The following is a 23159-nucleotide window of genomic DNA, read 5'->3' as shown; positions in this document are numbered from 1 at the left end:
AAGTACAAAATTAGTGCGTGAAAATAGAGCACCTCTTTTTCCACCTGGGTTCTTAGAACCGCCCCTGATAATAAATGTATAGTTCTATAATTAATGTGTGAAAATAATTTAGGCTATATCAGTTTCTAAAATCACGTTTGTTCCGCAGTTGTGTCATAATTTCCACTACGTCATTTATGCCACTAATAAATAATAAAGTTTTGTTTTGTCATAGTGAGTAGTATTACTTGAGAATAGATTTTTTTTAAATTAATTTTGTTTATTTTTAAATTATTTTTTAACAAAATATTTGGAAGAATATCGGATTTTTTTTTTTTTAAATATAATTTACCACAACTAAAACCATATAAATTTTTACGTATGCTAGCATTTTTTTAGGGATTTGCTCGTCCAGTAGATGGAGGCGTTGCGTTAAAAGGTAGAGAGAGAGAGTGTGTGTGTGTGTGTGAGAGAGAGAGAGAGAGAGAGAGAGAGAGAGAGAGAGAGAGGTGATGATGATGATGATGTTGGTTTTATAGTCTGCAGTCGCATCAGCGCACATTCACACAGAGGAGCTTCACAGACCGGAGAGATGTGGAGGATAGTGGAGCTCGTGGCGTGTTTGCTTATGATGTCCAGTCATGTATCATCTCAGAGCAAGGTATGAAAGAGACAAAGTTTGAGAATGTGTTTTGCATTAATTTGCACATATTCAGTATGTTATTGCAGAACTAATTATGCAAAACCAAATATTTCCTTCGCTCATTTTATTACCAAACATCACTACTGTAATCATGGTAATCGTTTCGTTATTTTATGCATGAACTATTAAAACATAGAACGTGATTTAATAAACACATATTAATTAAAAAATTAATTTTAAAAAAAAAAAAAAAAAAAAAAAAAAAAAAAAAAAAACACTTTCCTTCAAATGTGACTCGCTGCACGATGATTTGAAGGTTCTATGGAAAGGCTTGTTTTTAAAAGTTTTTATAGTTGAAATGATTATTCGCAAGGGTGGGCGCTTTGAAAGTGTTTGGATTAAACTCTTCAGCAGGCACACACACTGCGCGCAACGCACCTCTGGCACGAGTTCAGAGGTCTCGGGTTCGTGTCTCGTGAGTGAATACCATCATACTGTCTAAAATAACAGGTGCTCAGTCCTGCTTCTGAAGCTTGCGCTGTACTGTTCTAACTATAATCTAATACACCTGCACTGAAGAAGATTCGCTTGCTCAGAGATTTCTCGCTTTCATAGCTCATTAGTCTTAATGTTAAAATGAAAAGAACACCACACAAGACGCTTTTCAAAAATGGCACATCTCTCAGCAACTTCCATAGATATCAGATTGCAATACTTTTGCTAGACTGCCATTGGTTTCTCCAGTGGACCAATAAAACGGAAAGGTTTTGGAGTACAACAAAATATATTCATATTAAGTTCCTTAAGTACAAAATAGGACATTCAAATGTTGCCTAAAGGTTTTCCAGAGGTTTCAACCCCATGTAGTGCATCAAGTGTCTTTTGATTATTGCATGAAGAGTTTTCTACAATACTGATAGCTGTATTACAAATACTGTTGTCTTTTGCCTTAAAATAGTAAGATAGCCCCTCTAAAATGAGGCATCAAGCTATTTTAATAATACACTTGTGATCTGCCTGGTTTAGAAAATGTTTGTTTAAATTGGAAAAAAATAGCTCTGATTTAAGCAGCTTCCAATATTGCCAAAAAAGCTAATATTTGCTCAAATTTTTATCCTTTGTTTTATTTTAGTATCAGCTATGTGTCAGATGTTTCTTCTGAAACCCCTATTATTTTATAGCACCATTAAAAAGTGTATATTTTGCACTTAAAATAATTTGATGAAAAAACGTAAGAGTTCATACTGAGATCTCTCACTTTCATTACAGATATTGGTGTCTTTTACAAATCTGAGTGCACCTTTCTCCAACTCTTTAGGAGATTTTTTTTTTTTTTCTCAGGAGAAAGATCTTAAAATGAAAATTCTCTATTTGTTCTTTATTTCATCTCATTGCTGTCTAGCACAAATGCTCTATATTTATTTCCTAAGGGCGCCTGTCATTTTCAGATAAACCCATGAAGGTAGATCTTCAGGAGCAGAGCTTTGCATAATCATGCATCTGAGTAACGTACAGTAGAGACAGAGTGCGAGACATCTGGGAGAAAAAAAAAAATTCCCGGCAAGCTGCAAGACAGCAGCTTTCTAATCCATCATGAAGATTTACAGTATCCTTCCATTATGATCTCCACTTCAGATTTATTTTTTGGTGACATCCTCAAGGATTTTCACCCCAATTGTTCACAATGCACATAACAAGAAGTGTTTACCAAATCATTGGAAGCTTTTCTTTAAGCCCTCCAGCTGTGGCGGACAGATTAAAGGCTGATGTGTGAGCGTGGAAGTCACTTGGGCTGAGAGAATGATGGTTCGCCCAATGCCCTGATACTAGGGTGTTGCTAGGGCATTGTTATATGGTTACTAGGATGTTGTGAGTTTTGTTCAGCACAGTGTTGTAGGTGGTTGCTGACTGGTCAAGTCTGATACATTCTGGTCTCTAGATATGGCTCATAACTTAATTGTAAGCAATAGTAATATTTGTGTATTCCTTAAAGGAACAGTTCACACAAAATTTTTGCTGGAAATTTTTTCACCTTCAGGCCATCAAAGATGTAGATGAGTTTGTCTCTTCTTCAGATTTGGAAAATGTAGCATTATATCAGTTGCTCACCAGTGGATCCTCTGCAGTGAATGGGTGCCGTCAGAATGAGAGTCCAAACAGCTGATAAAAACATCACATTAATCCACAGGTTATCCACACAACTCCAGTCCATCAATTAATGTTTTATGAAGTGAAAATCTGTGTTTGGAAGAAACAAATCTATATTAGGGTGTTTTGGACTGTTTTCACTTGTAAACAGTGCTTGAGCTGAGCATATTTCTCCCCTGCTTCAGACGAGACACGGGAGAAAGCTGTATTATGGATAAAGGACTCATATTTTAGTGGGAAGTTAAAAAACACTTTGATGGATTTATTTCTTAGAAAACTGCAACTTTTCATAAATTAATGGACTGGAGTGGTGTGTATTATTATGGTGTTTTTATCAGCTATTTGGACTTTCATTCTGACGGCACACATTCACTGCAGAGGATCCATTAGTGAGCAAGTGATGTGATGCTAAATTGCTCCAAATCTGTTCCAGTTTTTTTTTTTTGGATTTTTGGATTAACTATTTCTTTAACAAATTGCACTTAAAAGAGGGTCAGTCCAATTTAAGAAGTCTCAAGGGGTAATAGAGGAGGGGAAGGAACGAGAGGAGAAAGACTGTATGAACTAGTGATGGATGGTGGAGGTCTTGGGAGAAAAATTCTCATGCTTCTGTTTTTATCTTAATTCCTGGCAGTACATCAAAGATTGATACTGTATATAGCTAAATTACTAGTTAGTTCAGTAGAAAGTGGATGTCCAAAAAGCCAGTCCGGTTCCTTGCATGGGATTACAGAGGATTTGACCTATAAGAAGGAGGACTCATGTCCTTCCACTTTTATCTGTCCTCACCTCGTGAAGTTTACATTTCAGAGTTCTCACAGTTGTATATCAGCTGCTGTGAATCAGAGTTTGTGCGTTTATATAGATGAAGCACAGAACGTCTGGTCCGCTGGTCAGTGTCGATCATCATTCTGCACCTGTGAAGGGCGGTTAGTCCTTGTGGTCACTGTCACAGCTGATATGGGGCAAAAAAAGAGAGATGGAACTAATAATTCAGCATGGACAGAATAGACAGAAGTTTGGAGTCAGTAAGAGTTTTTTTTAATAGATATTAATATTTTTATTATTCATGAAAGGATGCATAAAATTGATCAAAAGTGACAGTAAAGACATTTAATGTCGCAAATGATATCTATTTAAAGTAAATGCTGTTCTTTTGAACTTTCTATTCTTTAAAGAATTTTTTATTTTTACAACATTACTGTTTTCATTGTTTTCAGTCAATAATAACTTTAATTGAATTTGTTCATCACACAAAGCTGTATGACTTCATCTAGACTTTAAATATAGTGGATTTAGACTGCTATGCTACTTTAATTGTGCCGTCGGAATGTTTATATAGTGAAAATAACAATAATACTACAATATCCAGTAGTTTTATCTCAACATAGCAAAAAATTCTCAGGTATTTGTCATGCTGCCAGCATCTAAGTGGAAGAAATGCATCCCTGCTGAGGGAATCAGAGTGGATTCGCTTGTTTTAGCACAACACAGCTGACACTTGCCCTCTGTTTGTTTGGACTTCGGTTGCTACCCTAAACATGCCAGATAATAGCTGGGAAAGGGTGACGGAACATCCATGGTGACATTACATTGGCTGATTATATTCTAAATAAATCGGCATGTATGTCAATAAACTGATCCCTCAGAAAGATGCAAACATGCATAGAAGTGTGGGGCAATAGAATGAAAAACATGTTCGAACAGCTAGTTAGCTCATAAATCACCCACATGCCCTTCATAAACACATTATCAGATCTGCAGATCAAGCAATAAGATCTTTCTCACGCTTTAAATTACCAAAGCTGGCAGGGTGTGAAGATGTATGGGTTTCCATTTGTTTTTTGAGAAGATCTCTGAATTGCTGAAGAGGATATAAGTAAGCCAAGATGTTAATCCTTCTTACACACACACACACACGCACACACACATACCTGCAAGAATTTGACCAAGTGCTTTTAAACTTGCACATTATCTAAACCGATCTGAATTATGACACATTCTGTATGATCCAGCTGGTCAAAGGTCACTCTGTTGAAACCATCTGCTTGTTTTCCACTCTGTCCTTTGACAATAATGGCCTAGACGACAGATGAACGGTAACTCTGTTACCTTAAAGATGGTGTATTCTACAGCTCATGTGACTGATTTACTCTTGTTAACACAGACTAGTTGATTTTGGGCTGGCCTGTTGAAGCTGAAAGGTTGAGAAAAGATTCTGTGTTTTAGGATTTGGGTTTTAAATGGTTAAATTCACCATATGACTTGACACTAATGACATTTTAGTAATTGAGTAATGATGGACACGTGGAGCTGGGAAGGAGGAGAGGTCGTAGGTCACTGTGGCACATGTGGCTGAATTCTTGTGTGGCACTGATGACCTCTTGACCCTCAAACTTTCATATCTGATGTCAGGAAGACAGCAGTTAAAAGCAATGATCAATAAGCTCAAATCTCATGTTAAATTGAGACTGACCTGTATAAGAATAAGGACATTTTAATGTTGCATGTCTCTACAGAGAACTAAAGTGTGTAAAGTTTTGACGGAAATGACACCGAAGTAGGTCATGATGTAATTTCCTTTGCTTTCTATCCATTTCCCTTTCAGATCTTTGGGGAGGAACAAGTCCGTATGACATCAGAGGGATCCGACTGTCGCTGTAAGTGCATCATGCGGCCTTTGACCCGGGACGCATGCGCTCGCTTGCGGACAGGAAGTGTGCGTGTGGAGGATTTTTACACGGTGGAGACGGTGAGTTCCGGAGCCGACTGTAAATGTTCCTGCACGGCTCCGCCCTCCTCTCTTAATCCCTGCGAGAATGAATGGAAAATGGAAAAACTCAAGAAACAGGCGCCAGAACTGCTCAAGGTAGGCCATGTTCACTTTTTACTTTTGAAACATGATTGTTATTAAAATGTACAACAGTTCGTGCATGATAACCATAGTCTAGGTTCTTTCATGCCCTACAGGCAAATAGTTTGTTCTTGTTTAAAGAATAAACATCAGTCATTTGAAAATGGTGTTAAGAAGATATATATATATTAGATATGTTTTCTAAAAACCATGTTTTATCTTAAGCAATTTTGCTGAGTAAATGCATTTCATTTTATGTTCAAATATTTTACTGAACAATAAGACAAAATTATAGTTACTACAGTAAGTTTTAGTAAAACCATGGTAAATGTTTTGTATTGATGGCCTTTCATTTGCCATTTCTTAATTTAAATTTCACAGATGCAGGCTAAAAATTACAACTTTATTGGTCTATTAATCAAATTCTGCATTAATGATGCTCTGCTGTATAACTTACACCTGTTTTTGTACATGTTTGCATTGCATTTGAACAATCTTTAACATTCTTTCAAAGTTAGCTTTAGTCTTTAGAAACCTAAATCGTTGGAATGTTTTTTTCTAAAACATATGAAATATAATTTAGTTGGACATTCATCTGTCCCTTTACTGCATTTTCAGAACATCCAGAGAACATTCAAAAGTAACATTCCCAAAATAATAAAATGGAATGTTCCCTTAATGTTCATATAACCAAGAAAAAAAAAGAAAAAGTTTTGTACATTCAGCAAAGTTTTCATAACTTAATGTGAACTTTAGCAAAAATCACTATGTACTTTCAAAGCACCCAGCTAATATAATTAAAACATTCTTAGAATGTATTTTATTACCTGGGTAATGTGTTTGGACATTACTGAAATGCTACTGATGCACAACTGTGACATAACTTGAAGAGAAGCAGGAAAGGAAGTGCTCTTTTTGAGGTTAACAGCACACTTATTCACTAGAGAATGTTGGACAGCAAAATACATGTATGCGGCACACATGTGCGCAAGTGTGTTTTTATAGCACCTGTCCTCTTTCCTCTGCACCATTCCAGTCTGGTTCACTCTTTCCGTCTTTTTTCTTTTTTTGTCCATCTGTCTGAGCATTCCAGTCCATATCTCCACATACACACACACACAGAGCCACATGACAATCCTGCCAGATTTGGTTCTGCTAAAGGCCTAAAATCATTCAGCAACCTTTAGGCAGTATTTAAACACAATGGTTTTAATATATTTGCACCTCAAACATTTGCTGATCTTGTGCTGTTTAGCTCCAAACATGTGGCTCTGTTTTGACCTTGCTGCAGTTTCTTCATATCTGTTGAATCAACACAAACCCTTAAACAACCAAAACATCCAAACCATTACACCAACAAAAAACATACAACACACGTCAATAATAAGCATATGAGGAAATCGCTCTCCTGTTTATCTTTTTCCTGTTTAAAACCCAGTTTAAATCCAAACTAGGTTTTTTTTCCTGGTCTACACTCACTTAAAATAAACCCAGCTAACAGAGAACATTCTCAGAACTTTGACTAAAGTTCTGCCAAGGTTCTCTTAAAGTCATAAACCAATGTTCTTCCAGTAATAATGATAGAATTTTTGTTAAAAGTTATTTATAAATCATTAATGGAACTTTTCTTCCTGAAACGTTTGACTAATGGTTTTTAAATGTAACTTCTTGTTTTAGAATGTTGAGAGAACATTCAAAAGTAACATTCCCTTAATGTTTGCAAAATGATAAAATGGAATGTTTACTTAATGTTCATATATAACCAAGAAAAAGGTTTTAAAACATTTTGAACATTCAGAGAACATTCAGAAATAACTTTAGCAATGTTAACATGTGCCAAACATTCATTGAACATATTTTGTTAGCTGGGAAGGTTTTTAAAGGGGGGTTTCACAGCGATGCCACAGAAGAACCTTTCAGGGAACTGTTCCTAAAGGAATAGTTTTTTTCTTATAATGAAGGACATCTTTCCACCTTTTTCCACTAAAAATAACCTTTTTGGAATGAAAAGTTTCCTTGGATGTTAAAGGTTCTTCATGGAACCATCAATGCCAATAAAGAACCTTTATTTTTAAGCTGGTGGACAAGCATTGTTCTGGTAAATCTGGTTGACCAAAGCAGGAATATATTAATCACTATTATCAATCATTGACATGACAGACTGCAAACATTACTGCAGATTCATGAAACCCATGCTGTTTTGTTAACCTCCAAAACTACGTTTCCATGTTTGAAAGTCTGTTTCTTTGTGTGCAGCTGCAGTCCATGGTGGACCTTCTGGAAGGTACTCTCTTCAGTATGGACCTTCTCAAAGTTCACTCGTACATCAATAAGGTGGTGTCTCAAATGAATAACCTAGAGGAGGTGAGTGTGATTGTGTTACTGAGTGCGTGTGAACATACACATGTGAACATTAATGAGCCGTGGCTAGATTTAACTGGACTCAGGACATTCTGTAGCTACCCACAATGCTCTGACTAAAGTTATTATCCGTTATACCGCTCTGCTTTGGCTTGAGGGATGGGAAAATAATGTGTGTGTAAGAAAGAGCAGGACAGAGAGAGGAAATGTCCGAAGGACAAAACCACAGTCATGTAATAGTCACACTTATGCACTCTGTTTTTATTTCCAATTAAATTTTGCTCATTATCGGGCAAAGCTGGGCAAGAAATCTGCACCGCGAAAGATTTACTGCATGTACAATGTGGGTCATTATCAAATACCTTAGTTATATAGTCTGAGACCACTTGTGAAAAAGCTTGTTTTGCATTTCTGGGATTAGTAAGATAATTTTGTTTATGAAATAAATTAATAGTTTTATTCAGAAAGAAGGGATTAAATAGTAAAAGTAAAGAAAGTAAAGACATTTATAATGTAACAAAAGAAGTTATTTCAAATAAATGCTGTTCTTTCCAACAGGATTCTTTAAGAATCCTGAAACAATCATATTATCATCATTTGTATAAAATCCTTATTAAATATTTCCTTAAAAATATTAAGCAGCAAAACTGTTTTCTACACTAATAATAATAAGAAATGTTTTTGAGCAGCGAATCAGCATAATAGAATGATTTCTGAAGGATCATGTGACACTGAAGACTGGAGAAATGATGCTGAAAATTCAGCTTTGCATCACAAGAATAAATGACATTTTAGGACATATTATAATAGAAAACAGTTACTTTAAATTGCAAAGCATTTTCACAGTATTACTGTTTTTACTGTATTTTTGATCAAATAAATGCAGCCTTGGTGAGAATAAGATAAAAAAAAATGACTCAATGACCCCAAACTTTTGAATGGTAGAGTATTACTTTGTATTATCAGCATAATAATTTGAGTAAAAAGTTTAATTGAAAGATGAGCATTTAAGTTTTATGCAGATGCATTTATTTATACAAATATATTTATATGCGGCTGCATTTGTTTGTGCAAATATATTTAGGGCAGTTGTGTGATTTAAAGCTGTGTATCTCACCCAGATGATAAAGATGAACCTTTCTCGGGAGAATGACTTTGTAAGAGACAGTGTGGCGACTCTGACCAATCAACTACGGCAGTACGAGAACCATTCTGACATCATGATGAGCATAAAGAAAGAGCTGTCCAATCTGGGCCTTCAGCTGCTGCAGAAAGACTCCACCGCCTCGGGCCCTAAAAGCAAAGCTCAGGTAAGAGTCGAATGTACATTCACTGTAGAATGTGCTCTGGTAGTACAGTATATAGAAAATATGCATACTGTGTGCATTTGTAATATGAGACATACTTATATAATTGTCAGTGACTATTTGCACAAAGTGTAATTAAAGGGATACTCCATCCCAAAATGAAAAATTTGGTCATTAATCACTTACCCCCATGTCGTTCCAAACCCTCAAAAGCTCTGTTCGGAACACAATTTAAGATATTTTGGATGAAAACCTGGAGGCTTGAGACTGTCCCATAGACTGCCAAATAAATAACAGTGTCAAGGTCCATAAAAGGTATGCAAGTCATCGTCAGAATACTCCGTCTTTGATCAGACGTGCAATCTGGGTTATATGAAGCGACGGGAACAGTTTTTGTAAGCAAAGAAAACAAAAATAAGGACTGTATTCTGACGATGACTTTCATACCTTTTCTGGACCTTGACACTGTTATGTACTTGGCAGTCTATGGGACAGTCTCAAGCATCCAGGTTTTCATCCAAAATATTTTAAATTGTGTTCCGAAGACGGAACAGAGCTTTTACGGGTTTGGAACAACATGGGGGTAAGTGATTACCCATTTTGGGGTGGAGTATCCCTTTAAATACTATTTACACTAAGTGAAAATAGCATATTTTCTTAATGATAGATGCAATTTACACTAAGTGCAAATGGCAATGGATTCTATTTACACTAAGAGAAAATAGCAGTATTTTTTAGTTATTTGCTATTTACACTAAGAGCAAATAGCTATGGATTCTATTTATACTACGTTAAAAAAGTAGGATTTTCTGCTATTTATACAACTTATTGTGAATAGAGGCAATAATTTGCACATAATTATTGTAGTACAGTATGCAATAATAACATACTGAGTGTAAATGATAATGTTAATTTAAATTATTAAATGCATGCCACCTTGTTGGGACCATAAAGCCCTCCCTACACCTACCCTTCATTTTTATTGAAAATAAATTTAATTTATAAATATATTTCAATGTGTTATGAGATTTAAAAAAATGAGAAAAAAAAAAGTTCGGCAAAAGGCGGATTTGATCACGAGTCGATTACTTCAAAAATACTATGTTACGCGATTTAACTGGAGCTGAGGTTTGATGGCCATATTTTGTAGTGTTGAGTACCCTAATCACTCATTGGTGGGCGGAGTTAGTATAAATAGGTGCGCTATTTGCACTTGAAAATGGACACTCCGTATTTGATTACATACAGTATATGCAAGTGTTTATGGAGTTTTCAGGATTAGATCTCTAACATCTGTTGAGCTAGACATGTGTTATGTTTGTAGGACACACTGGGGACAAATATCAAAGATGCTTCAAAGTTTCCAGCAAAGAAACCAGAAAAAGGGAAACCTCCACCAAAGCCAGTGAAGGAAAAGCCAGCCAAGCCTAAGAAAGAGACCGCAAAACCAAACAAAGCTGGTAAACCAGAGCAAACTGAACTGCCCAGTAAAACCAAATCATCACAGAACCAGCCAGGGCTTATCCGAGGAATCACATACTACAAAGCCACCAAAACTGATGAGACAGGCAACCAAAGAGGTAAGACACAGCCAATTCTTTTCTATATACGGTATACAAACGGAACCCCAGAGTACTTGGCATTTATTAAATACATTAAAATTCTTTGAGGTACTACAAGATTTAGTCAGATTGTGGGGACAGATGTTCACCAGTTTTGCCCACAAAAGTTTAGATATGTCACACACCCAGAAACACACATTCTTGTGAAGACAAACTTGTTTCCTTTGTGTTCCCCATAGAAGCACAGCTGCTTGTATCCACGCCAGTCCAGACACACACTTAATTCGATATTAGCACAGACACACTCTCATAACCCAAAACACATGTGCACACATTCATATCCACACAGTCAATAAACTAATAGACAATAAACTAACAGACAGATAAACCACTTCATCTGTTGAAAATACAAAACAGTTTTCTGGTAGTATGACAAGGATCTGGTCTGGCATAAAATTATTAATATGGGGTCTTGTGCGCGCGCACACACACACACACACACACACACACACACAAACCTGCCCATTTGTAATCAAATGTAAGTATATAGTTCAGAGCAGAATAAATTATGAAATAAACTGTCTGTATCATATTGAAGCTTATTTCCACAACAGAATAACTTTTTGTCTAACAATTCAGACATTTTTTTTCTTGGAATTTATATAGTTTATATCTCACAATTCATTTTTTTTTTTAATTTATATATGACTATAAAGAAGTATAAGACATAAACCTGCAATTCTGAGAAGAAAAGTCTGAATTATGAGATAAAAAGCCACTATTATGTTCTTAATTTTGTTTTATTCTGTGGAGGAAATAAAAGAAAAACAGAATTGTGAGATGTAAAGTTAGAATTCAGAGAAAGAAACGTAAATTATGAGATGTTAAGGAAAAATTATTGCAAGATGTAAACTCTTACAGTTGCAAGATATAAACTCATAATTCTCAGTAAAATGTCAGAATTGTGAGCTATTACCTCGCAATTGTGAGAATTTTTATTCCAAGATGGAAATAAGCTTCCATAGTTCCATAAGCTTTCATAATACCCACAACAACACAGACACAAATCATCTGGCAGACGCAAATCTGCAAGATGAGCTGATGAAAAATTAAATTACACATTACACACACATATACACTTTGCTATTCAATACCCTTGATTGTGTTGATTTTATAAAATTATAAAATATTAATAATTATAAATATTACCAGTACTAATTCTAACCCTAAAATAAAACTTGACCTGATCACAAAAACAACTGCATCTACTGTTTCAAATTAAGTTATTTTGATTCAGTTTCCCAATTGAGGAAGTCCTTGAATGTCCTCAAAGGGAGGTTTTGTTGGATATCTGTCTCTTTTGGGATATTTTTGGCCCTAAACTATAGCCGAATACACACACACTGAAGTCTCACATAATGAACATCTCACAGTAAAACTGGAACTCAGGATCTTGGGACTTGATGATCCAGCACTCACATTAACAGGATACTAGTGTAGGACGCCAGCCAGAGAGTGACTTTAGAGTCTGAAATGACAGCCAACATGCACTGATGAATTAGCTTCAGTTTCTGATGCATGAATGACATTCATATCAGCTGTAGGGTTTCTACAAAAACCAGCCAAATGTCTCCAATTCAACAGTGTTTCTATTCATTTTGGGCAGGCGGCCTCACTTCCTCTTTGAGTCCTAGATGGGTTCCTCTTGCCCGACGGACTCCATGGTTACCGCCGTTTGTGATTGCGGCAGCACTGATTTTTTTCTTTGAATTATACAATAATGGTTCTGAAAGCAGCCCAATCAATGGCATCTATAGTGACATGTAATGCGGTCTGATCTAATCTTGTGTTATCCATAGGCGTAACCTAATCGCTGCTTCCCAAATTGGGTCCTGACTATTTTGGTGCACGTTAGATACAATCACAGGGAATTTGATTAAAGCATAAATTACTGTAAACGAATGGCCCTTAGATTAGTTTGTACACTAGCACTTTGGAAATGTCTCACATTGCAGTTTTGGTTTGCAGATAAAAACCAAAAATAAGGTTGAGTTTTAAAAATCTTGAGATGTTGTAAGTAATATGCCACTATGCCAATCTTCAAATCTGTAGGTTTTATTCTGCATAACATTTAAAGTTGGATGTTGGATATTTAACAGTATAAAAAGATATTTGTGGACAAAATGTAAAATTAACAACAGTGGTTAGAGTCCTAGAGACGCTGTGTAAAGACACCTTTGATTTGTATATGATTATCAAAATAGGATCACATACAGTTTTAATGCAGTTCTCTGCAAATGTTTGCTTAAAATGTTTAATTGTCATGTGATTTAGTCAAGTGATAATGCATTTTATTTGCATGATGTTGAAAATCAGAGCACAGCTTTTGTGTTGTGGGTCAAACAGACCCGCATTTGTTTCCATGCAATTCAACAATATGACAATTTAACAGTATGAAAAACATGCCAGAGTCACGTAAAAGCAAAAAATTCTCTTTGGGTGATTTTGAGTGAATTCTGAGTCTTACATTTTATAAGTTCTTATGTGTTTCATGTTTAAGCCTTTAACAAGCTACAATAAAGGTTTTATGTTTTTTACTGGACCTGCTGTTTTTGATGAATTGAATGGAAACCAACGGTGAGTCAATCTGACCCCAACAGAACTGATGTTACCAAATTTGTACATCCTTTCCAAAACACATCTATGTGTTGAAACTTTCCATGCACATTCATGACCATAAATGAGAAAAAGTTACAAAATTTCAAGAAAAAAACAAACAAAACAAAACAAAACAAAACCAGTTATTTGAATCAGTGTCTAAAGCAATTTAAAAATCCATTGTGGGTTAAATTGGTTGTTTTATTCCAAGTTGTAAATCCTGACTTTCCAAACTGAATGTACTTTAACACAGTACAGTGTAAGTTTTTATTTGGCTTACGAATGTCAACAAGTGTGTAAATAACACTTCCTTTTTTAATCATTATCATTTCTTTAATATTTAATGTTCTTTGGCACTTTTTCGAAATATTGGATATGGACAAACATTGGTATGTGTGTAGCAATGCCAATGTAATGGTTTTGATTCCCAGGGAATGCATTAAATTTGCTAAATGGATCTCTATCTGTATTTAGATCTTAGGTCACTTCTAATTTTCATAACCTATGCTTTATATCCACTCAATGTTTACTGTCAGCTAAAATTGTGAACTTTTTTTAGCGTTTCGTCACTTAAAACAAACTGTACCTCAGAAGCCTTGTCTTTGTTCATGTCAAATTGACTATGACATCTCCTCAGACTAAGGTCTATTTAACTTTGTTAGCGTGTCTTGGCTATTGGGCTGGATTTGTTTGACTGGTTTAAGATAATGTATAACAGAGCTGTGATGGAGATTCAGTATGATCTGTCCTGACAGGAATGCAAAGCCAATACAAAAGCCGGTGGACTGAGTGTAAGTCAAGTAAATACGTTCTAATAAACATAAATTACTTTTATTATTAAATGCAATTTATTTTTGTCGTCCCACCCTGTGATCTAATGTACAGTAATCAAATCCAGTCTCTCGTAAATATAGCTTTCCCACAACCCCGTGCCACCCCAGCAGGTGCACTACCACAGTAAATATGACAAACCCTGCTGAGATTGAGCGTGTTATATGCTAAACATGAGAAACCAGTTGTGTTCATACTGTTGTGGAGAGCAGTTTGGCAAAATACTCACTCGAAAGTCAACTTATAAATGCTTTGTTTTAAGATGCCATCTTGTCCTGGAAGTGTTGAGTAATTGGTGTAGAAATGGATTTAAAACATAAACTTTGACATGTCAACAAGTTTTATTGGCATTACAGTGTTTCCAGTGACTGTACCCACACAGAGCAGGTGTAGGAAATAAATAGGCTCTTGTCTATTATTTCAGAATTTTTCAAGTCATATGCAATACCGGTCAAAAGTTTGGAATAATTACGATTTTTTGTAAGAAGTCTCTTAAGCACACCAAGGCTGCATTTATTTGATGAAAAAATACAGTAAAAAAACAAAAATATTCTAAAATATTTTTACAATTTAAAATAACGGTTTTCTATTTGAGTATATGCAATTTATTTTTGTGATGCAATGCAGAATTTTCAGCGTCATTACTCCAGTCTTCAGTGTCACATGATCCTTCAGAAATTATTCTAATATGATGATTTGCTGCTCAAGAAACATTTCTTATTATTATCAGTGTTGAAACTGTTTGCTGCTCAGTTTCCGTTTTCAGTGTTTAATTTAAGTGTGTTTAATTCTCTCTGTTTTTATGTTTCACGTGAGAGAGACCTGATGGAACGGACACGTTGCTTGAGGTAGAGGTAGAGGAAGAGGAAAGTACCATATTTCCAGACACCTTAGCAACAGAGACAACCCCGGCAACTGTACCCATGACAATAACAACAACCACTCCTCCCACAACAACAACTACAACAACAACAACCCAGAGGACGACAACATCTAGCAGAACAATATACAGAGAGGAGCGACCGGCTCCAACCATTGCACTAGTGCTGGACAACACCAGCAACAACTCATACATCGCAGGTACACAGATTTCAACACAATCTTATGACAATTCGTAAATATTAATTTTTTTGTTAAATTGATGGCTAATTCGGTTGAATTTGTAGGATCTCATTCCTGGTTACGCATAACCTTCACGCTTATTTTTATTTTTTAATGACCCAAAGTCCATTCTCTGACTTTTAATTGTCTAAAACATTCGTATGGAATTAACAACTTCTAAAATAGTTACGTTTTCCTGTGAGATTGGATTGTATATTTACAGTGAAAGACATTTAATAAAAAAGTAGCACTACAAACATTACCTTAAACTAAAACCAAGACCAAAAAATATTGGTTTAAAAACAATGTAAACTTGAAATGAAACAATGCAAAGTAAATGTAACTAAAACTAAACTTTGAATAAAAAATAGCAAATTAAAATTCTTTATCCAATCGATGTGGTTGCATCCTGGTACAGTTGTTGATGTTTTTTTGGCAGTTAAAGAGCACAGCTGTGAAGGGACGCTGGCCTCCGTTGATCAGCCGGTCAAACAGCACAGTTACGGTAGGAATGAGGGCGCATGGATGAAGGATCCCACCGCCAAGGACTCCAAAATCTACGTCACCAACTATTACTACGGCAACAACCTTGTGGAGTTCCGGAACTTGGACAACTTTAAACAGGGTTTGTAAAATAATGCATACTTAAATCTGTTATTACTAATTGAATGCAGCTGTCTAGAGACAATATGAAAGACGACTGAGGTAATAGCTTTTGTGTGACTCAGATCAATTCACAGAGGACACTGAGTGTTTCGAATGAAAAGGTCTTCATATTTTTTTTAGGAAACAATGATAGGGATTTTCTTTGGATAAGGTTAGGATTTCTGAATAACTGTAAGTGTGAATGGTGTCAGTGTCTGTGCTTGAGAGTGTGTGCTGCTCAGTGAATATGTCTGTGTGTGAGTCTGGCCCTGGAACAAGAGAAAGAGTTTGGAAGATGTTACAGTTGATTTTAGTGTGTGTTTGTGTGCCTGTTTAGACTGGTATTAATATACTTCTAAAAATATTTCCTGTTAAAACAGAGTCAAACACTGAATTTTTTTCGGGGGCAACAGTGGCAGTTATGGCTCGCTTGGCAAGACAGGCAAGATTATCATAGGGAAAAAATGCTTATTTGTATATCTGGAAAAACAGCTATATACAGCTATATACTGTGTGTATATATATATATATATATATATATATAGAGAGAGAGAGAGAGAGAGATAGATAGAGAGATAGAGAGAGAGAGAGAGAGATAGATAGATAGATAGATAGATAGATAGATAGATAGATAGATAGATAGATAGATAGATAGAATAAGTACAATATTACAATAAAGATTTTATTTTTTGATTTATGTTGCATTAAAAATCTACTTTTTACATTTAAAATTCCTCTGTTTTGTGGATTAATGTTAGGGTGAGGTCACATTTACTGTTGTTTTGCGAATTTTGGCATGCAAAATCCAGTTTTTTCAATAGGAATCTATGCAGCTGGGAGTTTTGCTTGAGGCTGAAACATTTGCCCATGCAGATTTCACAATGGTTTAAAGTTGAGTGACATGGACTGTATCCAATAGAAAACTGCTTGGTTTGAACATGACTTGTTATGCATGAGCTGTGCTTTATAAGTCCCTACACAATAGAAAATGGAAAGTTTGTTATTGTGCACATTTTATCCACTCCTCTCTCTTTTCCTGGCAGGCCGTTGGAGTAACCTGTACAAGCTGCCTTATAACTGGATCGGAACCGGTCATGTTGTGTACAGAGGAGGGTTTTACTATAACCGTGCCTTCACAAAGAACATCATCAAATACGACCTCAGGCAACGGTTTGTAGCCGCCTGGGCTCAGCTCCACGACGTTGTCTATGAAGACACCACACCTTGGAAGTGGAAAGGCCACTCTGATATTGACTTCGCCGTGGACGAGAACGGACTTTGGGTCATTTACCCGTCTGCTGACGATGACTACGGACAGGCCGAGTTCATTGTAGTCAGTAAACTAGATCCCAATGACCTGTCTGTCAAAAAGGAGTCCACGTGGAGGACAAGACTGCGAAGAAATTCATTCGGGAACTGCTTCATAATATGTGGCGTCCTGTACGCGGTGGACATTTACAATCAGCGGGAAGGGGAGGTTTCATATGCATACGACACGCTCACGGGGGCCGAGGCGTCACCGCGTTTACCATTCATTAACGAATACGGGTTCACCACACAAGTCGATTACAACCCAAAAGAGAAGGTTCTGTACGCCTGGGACAATGGACACCAGCTCACCTACAGCATCAACTTTGTAGAGCAAGAAAAGAAATGAAATCGGACTGTATTAATCTTATTTACTCAAAGCAAAAGCCACTTCCCGATTGTAACTGCCTCATTGGTTCCACTGACAAATGCTCTCTTGAAACGGTTCATCATCTCCTCATGAATTTTAATAGACATTTGTTAGAGATTATATAAGAACAAAGGGATTACATAAACGCTGCGCTAGAATTAACTAGATCTAGAATCCCGTCGAATGAAATCTAAAGGCCCTCTCACATGATTCACGTCAAAATTGCATTAAACTCTGTGGAGCGAAGCTACTTCCAGCTTCGTGTTGTGCACAGGTTGACCCATATCACCTTTGACCATTTTGAATTAGCATACAATTACATCTTTCTTTCCATATGCCGCTGACATTTTTAAGCATGATTATTGGACAATTTGTATAACGTTCCTTCTTTTTTGCTACTTAAAACAGGACAGGATAGTGTTTTGTATTTGCATATAACACTTGTCCTGACGTCCAATTAAGTTCTAATACAATTCATGTGAAAGGTTCTAAAGTGTTCACAATTGACCCTTTGCAAAGACCCGATGCTGTTACTACGTCCGAGAAACCATGGCGCTCTCACGCCACACATCATGCAGCGCCTTAGTTCAAGTTGCACATGAACCGATCGCCTCTTCCTCTTACTAGTTATAGCATGAAATAAACATGAAAGAACATCAGAAGGAATCTTGTTTCAACCGCGGAAAGAATGCAAACCATTTTCAAGTTCAAGTCCACTGACGTTAATCTACTCTCCTGTCTGGTTTGCTTGTCGGACAAAAATGGGAGATTCGGCATTATGATTGGACAGATCACCTGTCAATCAAACTCCCTGCGAAGGGCCAATTACAGCTTCTAACTTTGAGTTAATTTTAATCTCTATAAAAAAGCCCTTACAAATGTTTACATAATTTAAACTGTCCAAACCAGGCATGCTGCAATAAAGCAACATCAAACTATAAAAATAATTGTATGTAATAATAATGATAATAATAAAAATTTAAATAATAATAATTACATTTAAATTAAATTAATAAAGAAAAATAATCAATAATAATGAATAAAATTTAAAAATTAAACAAAACAATGTAATACATTTTTTAATTATTGTTTTTATGTAGTAAAAAATATCTAAAAATCTTAAAACATAACTTTACTTGAGAAGCATCACTGCATTAAACTTTTTTTATGGATTAGAATTTCAATACAAGTGTATTTTGTCTTATATTTTTACCTGTTTTAAGTGTTACAAAAGCTTAAAAATACATTTTATATATAAAATATTTAAAATAAATGTATTTTGCTTCTCAAATGAATTGATCTTGTTTAAAGGATAGATATTTTAACAGGTAAATTAGACAAAAACATATATTAAGAAAAGGATTTCAAGCAGCGGACGCCTACCATGGCATCCTTCTGGTGACAAATGTATTACGCATCGCTCCTGGTTAGGACTTGTGTAAATCATTAAGTTTAAAGAGTTCCTTGACTTGCTCTTCTTTAACACAAATAAAAGCTTGTCATGCCAACCACACCAACAGCATAACGTAACCTTCGTGTTTCATGTACCTGTAATGATATTTTATAAACATAAGCATTCTGAAGGAAAATTGTTATATGTTTTCACATCAAGAATGTGCCAGAAAATTGTCTTCCAGTGTTTTGGCCCATATAGCCTCAGCAGACTGGTGAAGCATGACATCATAATGGAGAAAGAATGCTTTGTGTGCTAATGAGAGCGTATGATTATGTTTGGGAGTCTCTTTAATGACTGGGCAGGGTTATGTATAGAATGTTTATAACAGACAGGTCATGCGAGGAAGGTCTGTGTGACACATGGATATGGATATATATGTCGTATTATATTTAGAATGTTGATTTAAAGCAGTTTGTCATCCTTGTGCCCTCTGTAAATAGCAGAATATTTTTTATTTTGTTTTGACTGAGTTTTAGAAACAATCTTCCCAAGAGGAAGAGATTTCTTTAATGCAGCATATCTGATTTTAATAAACTCTAATTGGATTTTGTTAAATGTGCATTTGGTATTGTGAAATATACTTCTAAACAGATTAAAAAGACTGCTGGGATGGAAGTGGGAGTAGTTTCTGGTTTGTGGTATCGTGTGGGTTTTGTTTAAGAAAGCCACGGAGGTCATGAAATCATAATTGACCCTATTTATTCTCTTAATACATGTCACTGGTCTTACTGTGAATGCTTCATCCATGCATTTTTATATTTGTTTTTGACTTTGCAATCTTTAATCAAAATGTAACTAGTTCTTCATTTTCACAATCCAGTCAACAACCTATAGATGAAAACAAGTCTCAATCAGGTTTTTTTTTTCCTCGTTTGATAGTTTTTTCACTCTGAATTATGTCACATTACAGCAGTAAAGTCAGTTGCAATTTCCTTTTCATGAATCATAAATATTAGATGAAAAACATCTGCTTAAAAACTTGCCTTGCCAATTGGCTGAAATAAAATGAGTTTCAGTTGAAGTACTAAAATTACTACAACTAAAAATTAAATAAAATAAAAAGAAAAAACCCTAATAAAAAAGAAAAAAAGGAACGACGTGCCATTCTGACAGTGGCCATTCACATAATTCATGCAAATACGTATTTTATTATTAATATTATTATTTTCACAATCCAATCAATAATCAATGGATAAAATCAAGCCCCGCTCTGTTTCTATAACTTTTGTCTCATGTCGATTTAAAATTATGATATTTAACAATAACCTGTTACAAAATATTGCATTAGCTTTCAGAATTTTACTGAGGCCAGCAATGAAGAGTGTCACATACTGTACAGTGTAAATGGTTCTTCATTGTGATAATTAGTGTTTTCTTTGACTGCAAACTTGGATCTAATTTGCTTAATTTTCTCCCCGGTGTAGTAGTGTTTACAGAAAATAACTGGTCAAAATGCAATTATATGTATATATATTTTTTTACTTAATATTTAACAAATTTTTAATAAACAAGAAAATTACTGCTTGATTTTATTCATGCCGCAGTTCACGCTGGGAACCCAAGCACCAATATACTGTGGACATCACACTATTACAGGTAATCTGTATATATACAAGAGATCACAGTAAAGCAAACACAGATAATCATTGTGATTCTACAGATCAGTGCTGTTATATCAGTCATTTCCTGAGCCTGTTCACTGTTATATATTGCTGTGAGGATCTATAGGACTGAATTCAAAGGGTGTGTTTTGTGGGGCTTTGTTGCAATGGTTAGTGTTCTTGTCAGTGGATAATTGGTCAGTTAGTGTGTTTTGTTGTTTTTGAGTGGTTGTCTCTCTCTCATGGGCAGTTCTGTAGTGTTTGGCAGTAGTCGCGTCTGTAAATCATTTCGATTAACTCTGCGGAACACAAGAGGAGTTCGTTTTAATAACTGAGGAGTGATGTTATGGAGAACGAAACTGTAAAATCTGTAATCTACAATTAATCAAACTTCCAATGGAGAGAATCAGGCAGTGGATGAGAGACTTGCCTGAAAGCACTTTATGGTTTTGCCTGGAGCTATACAGCTAGTTTGAGGAGGAGAGGGAAGACACTAGTTTCTCAGAAACAAGATAATGTGAGAATGTTTTAACAATTGCTGTTAATAATTCACACATGGTAACATTACAGATGCTTTTAGGCAGTGTTATTATCATTAAAAAAAACAAAAAAAACATTTGCATTACTTGAAATAAAATAGGCATTAACTGAAGTAAAATTAAAAATTAAAAGCCAAGATAAATAAATAAATAAAAACTAAAACTTAGCCTAATTAAAACAATATTTAATAAAAATGACAACACAAAACAAAATGACAAACAATTCAAAACAGAATAAATAAAACAGGCAAAAAATAAAATCTAATTTAAAATAAGACCAGCAACTATGTTAGTCTATAACTTTGTATTAGTATACTAAAATAACACTGTTTCCAGCTAATATGTTGCCCACAGTGCTGGAAAAACCAGGTCCAACCAGATTAAGGAACATGATAACTGGTTTTTCGTTGGTCTACAGTGGTCTACCAGACCTAAATGTTCTGCTGACACATACATTCAGCCACATATGTGTTTGTGCATTTGTTAAGGCCTCAGAGGGTTTAGGGATTAAAACTGAGCCCCAGATTAGGTGGAACAGAGAGAACTCACTCTCATTATCTAGCATCTCATCCTGTGGTATTTGGCTTGGGGTAGCAGGGGTTAGTTAGCTATAGTCCTCCAACTGTGCTTCTACATACAGACATCAAAGTGTCATATGTTATAATTTAATGGCCAAAAGCAACAATCCCTCTAGGGCTTCCTGAAGTTAAGTGCTGCGGTCAAGGGCACGACTGATAAATAAAATTTGTGATTCTTGTTCATGGTTCATCCTCAACTAAGACTGAAGGTACATCCACTTTCATTTTAAGTCTGGTGTTGTTATTGGTAACTAAAACTATTAAATTATTTTTCATTTATTTAAATAACTAGGCATAAACTCAAACCCTCAGCAGAGTAATGCTTTTTTGGCATTTTATACAGCTGATTCAGGTGTCTGGCCTGCCAGATCGGAAATTGCGCCATACAAATGAATGTGGCATCATAAACCCTCTGCGAAAAAACCCAGAATATACATATATACAGTATATATACATACATACAGTATATTTAGTGCAGAAGATGCTGTCAGATTTATCTTAAAGAGAATTCCTCATTCGGAGTGAAAACATCCTCCTGTTTTAATGTGCACAATCCAAACCAAACACAAGGAAATGAGGGGCTTTAGTTTGGAACTGATCTTGATGTCAGGATAACAACAATTCTTCATGGATGCCCTTAAATGGGAGAATCATCAAAATAAGTAAACAATTCAAATTTCCAGGACATTTCTTTGCCTTCATGGGAATGTGAAAGTGACTCTCATCTTTCTCACGTTCTCTTTGTCTCTGGAGCAAATTATGAATATCAGCACTAAATTAAGAAACTTAAGGAGGCCATGATCTTTGAATAGTGTTTTTAAGCATGGCAGTGGAAGATTGTATTTGGACTTGTCCCAGGAGAGAAGTCTGAAAAATAGCAGGATATCCATGAAATAACAATGACTGTGCTTAAATGAGGACAAAAAAAAAAAAAAAACTAACAAAAAATTAGTAGTTTTCTCTCAGTACTCAAGTCTCCAGTGGGAGAGAATGTGTGAATATTTTAAGAGGTATCTGAAGGTTTTTCAGCTCTCAGCTGACCTTGGCTATTCAGTCAACAGCAAATACTTTTCTGCAAAAATCTGTGTGTATCGTAGCTCAAACACAGCAGATAAGAGAGACTCAGAAACAAAACAACGGAGTCTTTCATTATCCAACTGGAGCTGGAGGCGAGGAAAGATCTGCACATGGACAAACCTCTCTCACACACAGATGAAT

General features: G+C 35.6%; 1 protein-coding gene across 1 annotated transcript; it reads left to right on the top strand.

The window, feature by feature from the left end:
• Positions 1 to 491: 491 nt before the first annotated feature.
• On the top strand, positions 492 to 19838 carry LOC109045486 (olfactomedin-like protein 2A). Its single transcript, XM_042747727.1, has 8 exons — positions 492 to 640; positions 5379 to 5639; positions 7881 to 7988; positions 9107 to 9295; positions 10617 to 10872; positions 15160 to 15423; positions 15884 to 16069; positions 17133 to 19838. The coding sequence occupies exons 1-8, from the start codon at positions 572 to 574 to the stop codon at positions 17744 to 17746; spliced, it is 1947 nt and encodes a 648-aa protein (XP_042603661.1). The 5' UTR covers positions 492 to 571; the 3' UTR covers positions 17747 to 19838.
• The last annotated feature ends 3321 nt before the right edge of the window (positions 19839 to 23159 follow it).

Source organism: Cyprinus carpio, chromosome B21 (genome assembly GCF_018340385.1).
Source record: "Cyprinus carpio isolate SPL01 chromosome B21, ASM1834038v1, whole genome shotgun sequence".
Taxonomy (NCBI): domain Eukaryota; kingdom Metazoa; phylum Chordata; class Actinopteri; order Cypriniformes; family Cyprinidae; genus Cyprinus; species Cyprinus carpio.
The sequence above is the reverse complement of the archived record's forward strand: the minus strand, read 5'-3'. Positions and strand labels throughout refer to the sequence as shown.

Bases quoted from the DNA above. Each gene is read 5' to 3' on its own strand.
- LOC109045486 (XM_042747727.1), top strand. From the start codon at position 572: ATGTGGAGGATAGTGGAGCTCGTGGCGTGTTTGCTTATGATGTCCAGT. The intron at 7,989-9,106 runs GTGAGTGTGATT...TATCTCACCCAG, and splicing joins AAATGAATAACCTAGAGGAG to ATGATAAAGATGAACCTTTC. The intron at 9,296-10,616 runs GTAAGAGTCGAA...TTATGTTTGTAG, and splicing joins GCCCTAAAAGCAAAGCTCAG to GACACACTGGGGACAAATAT.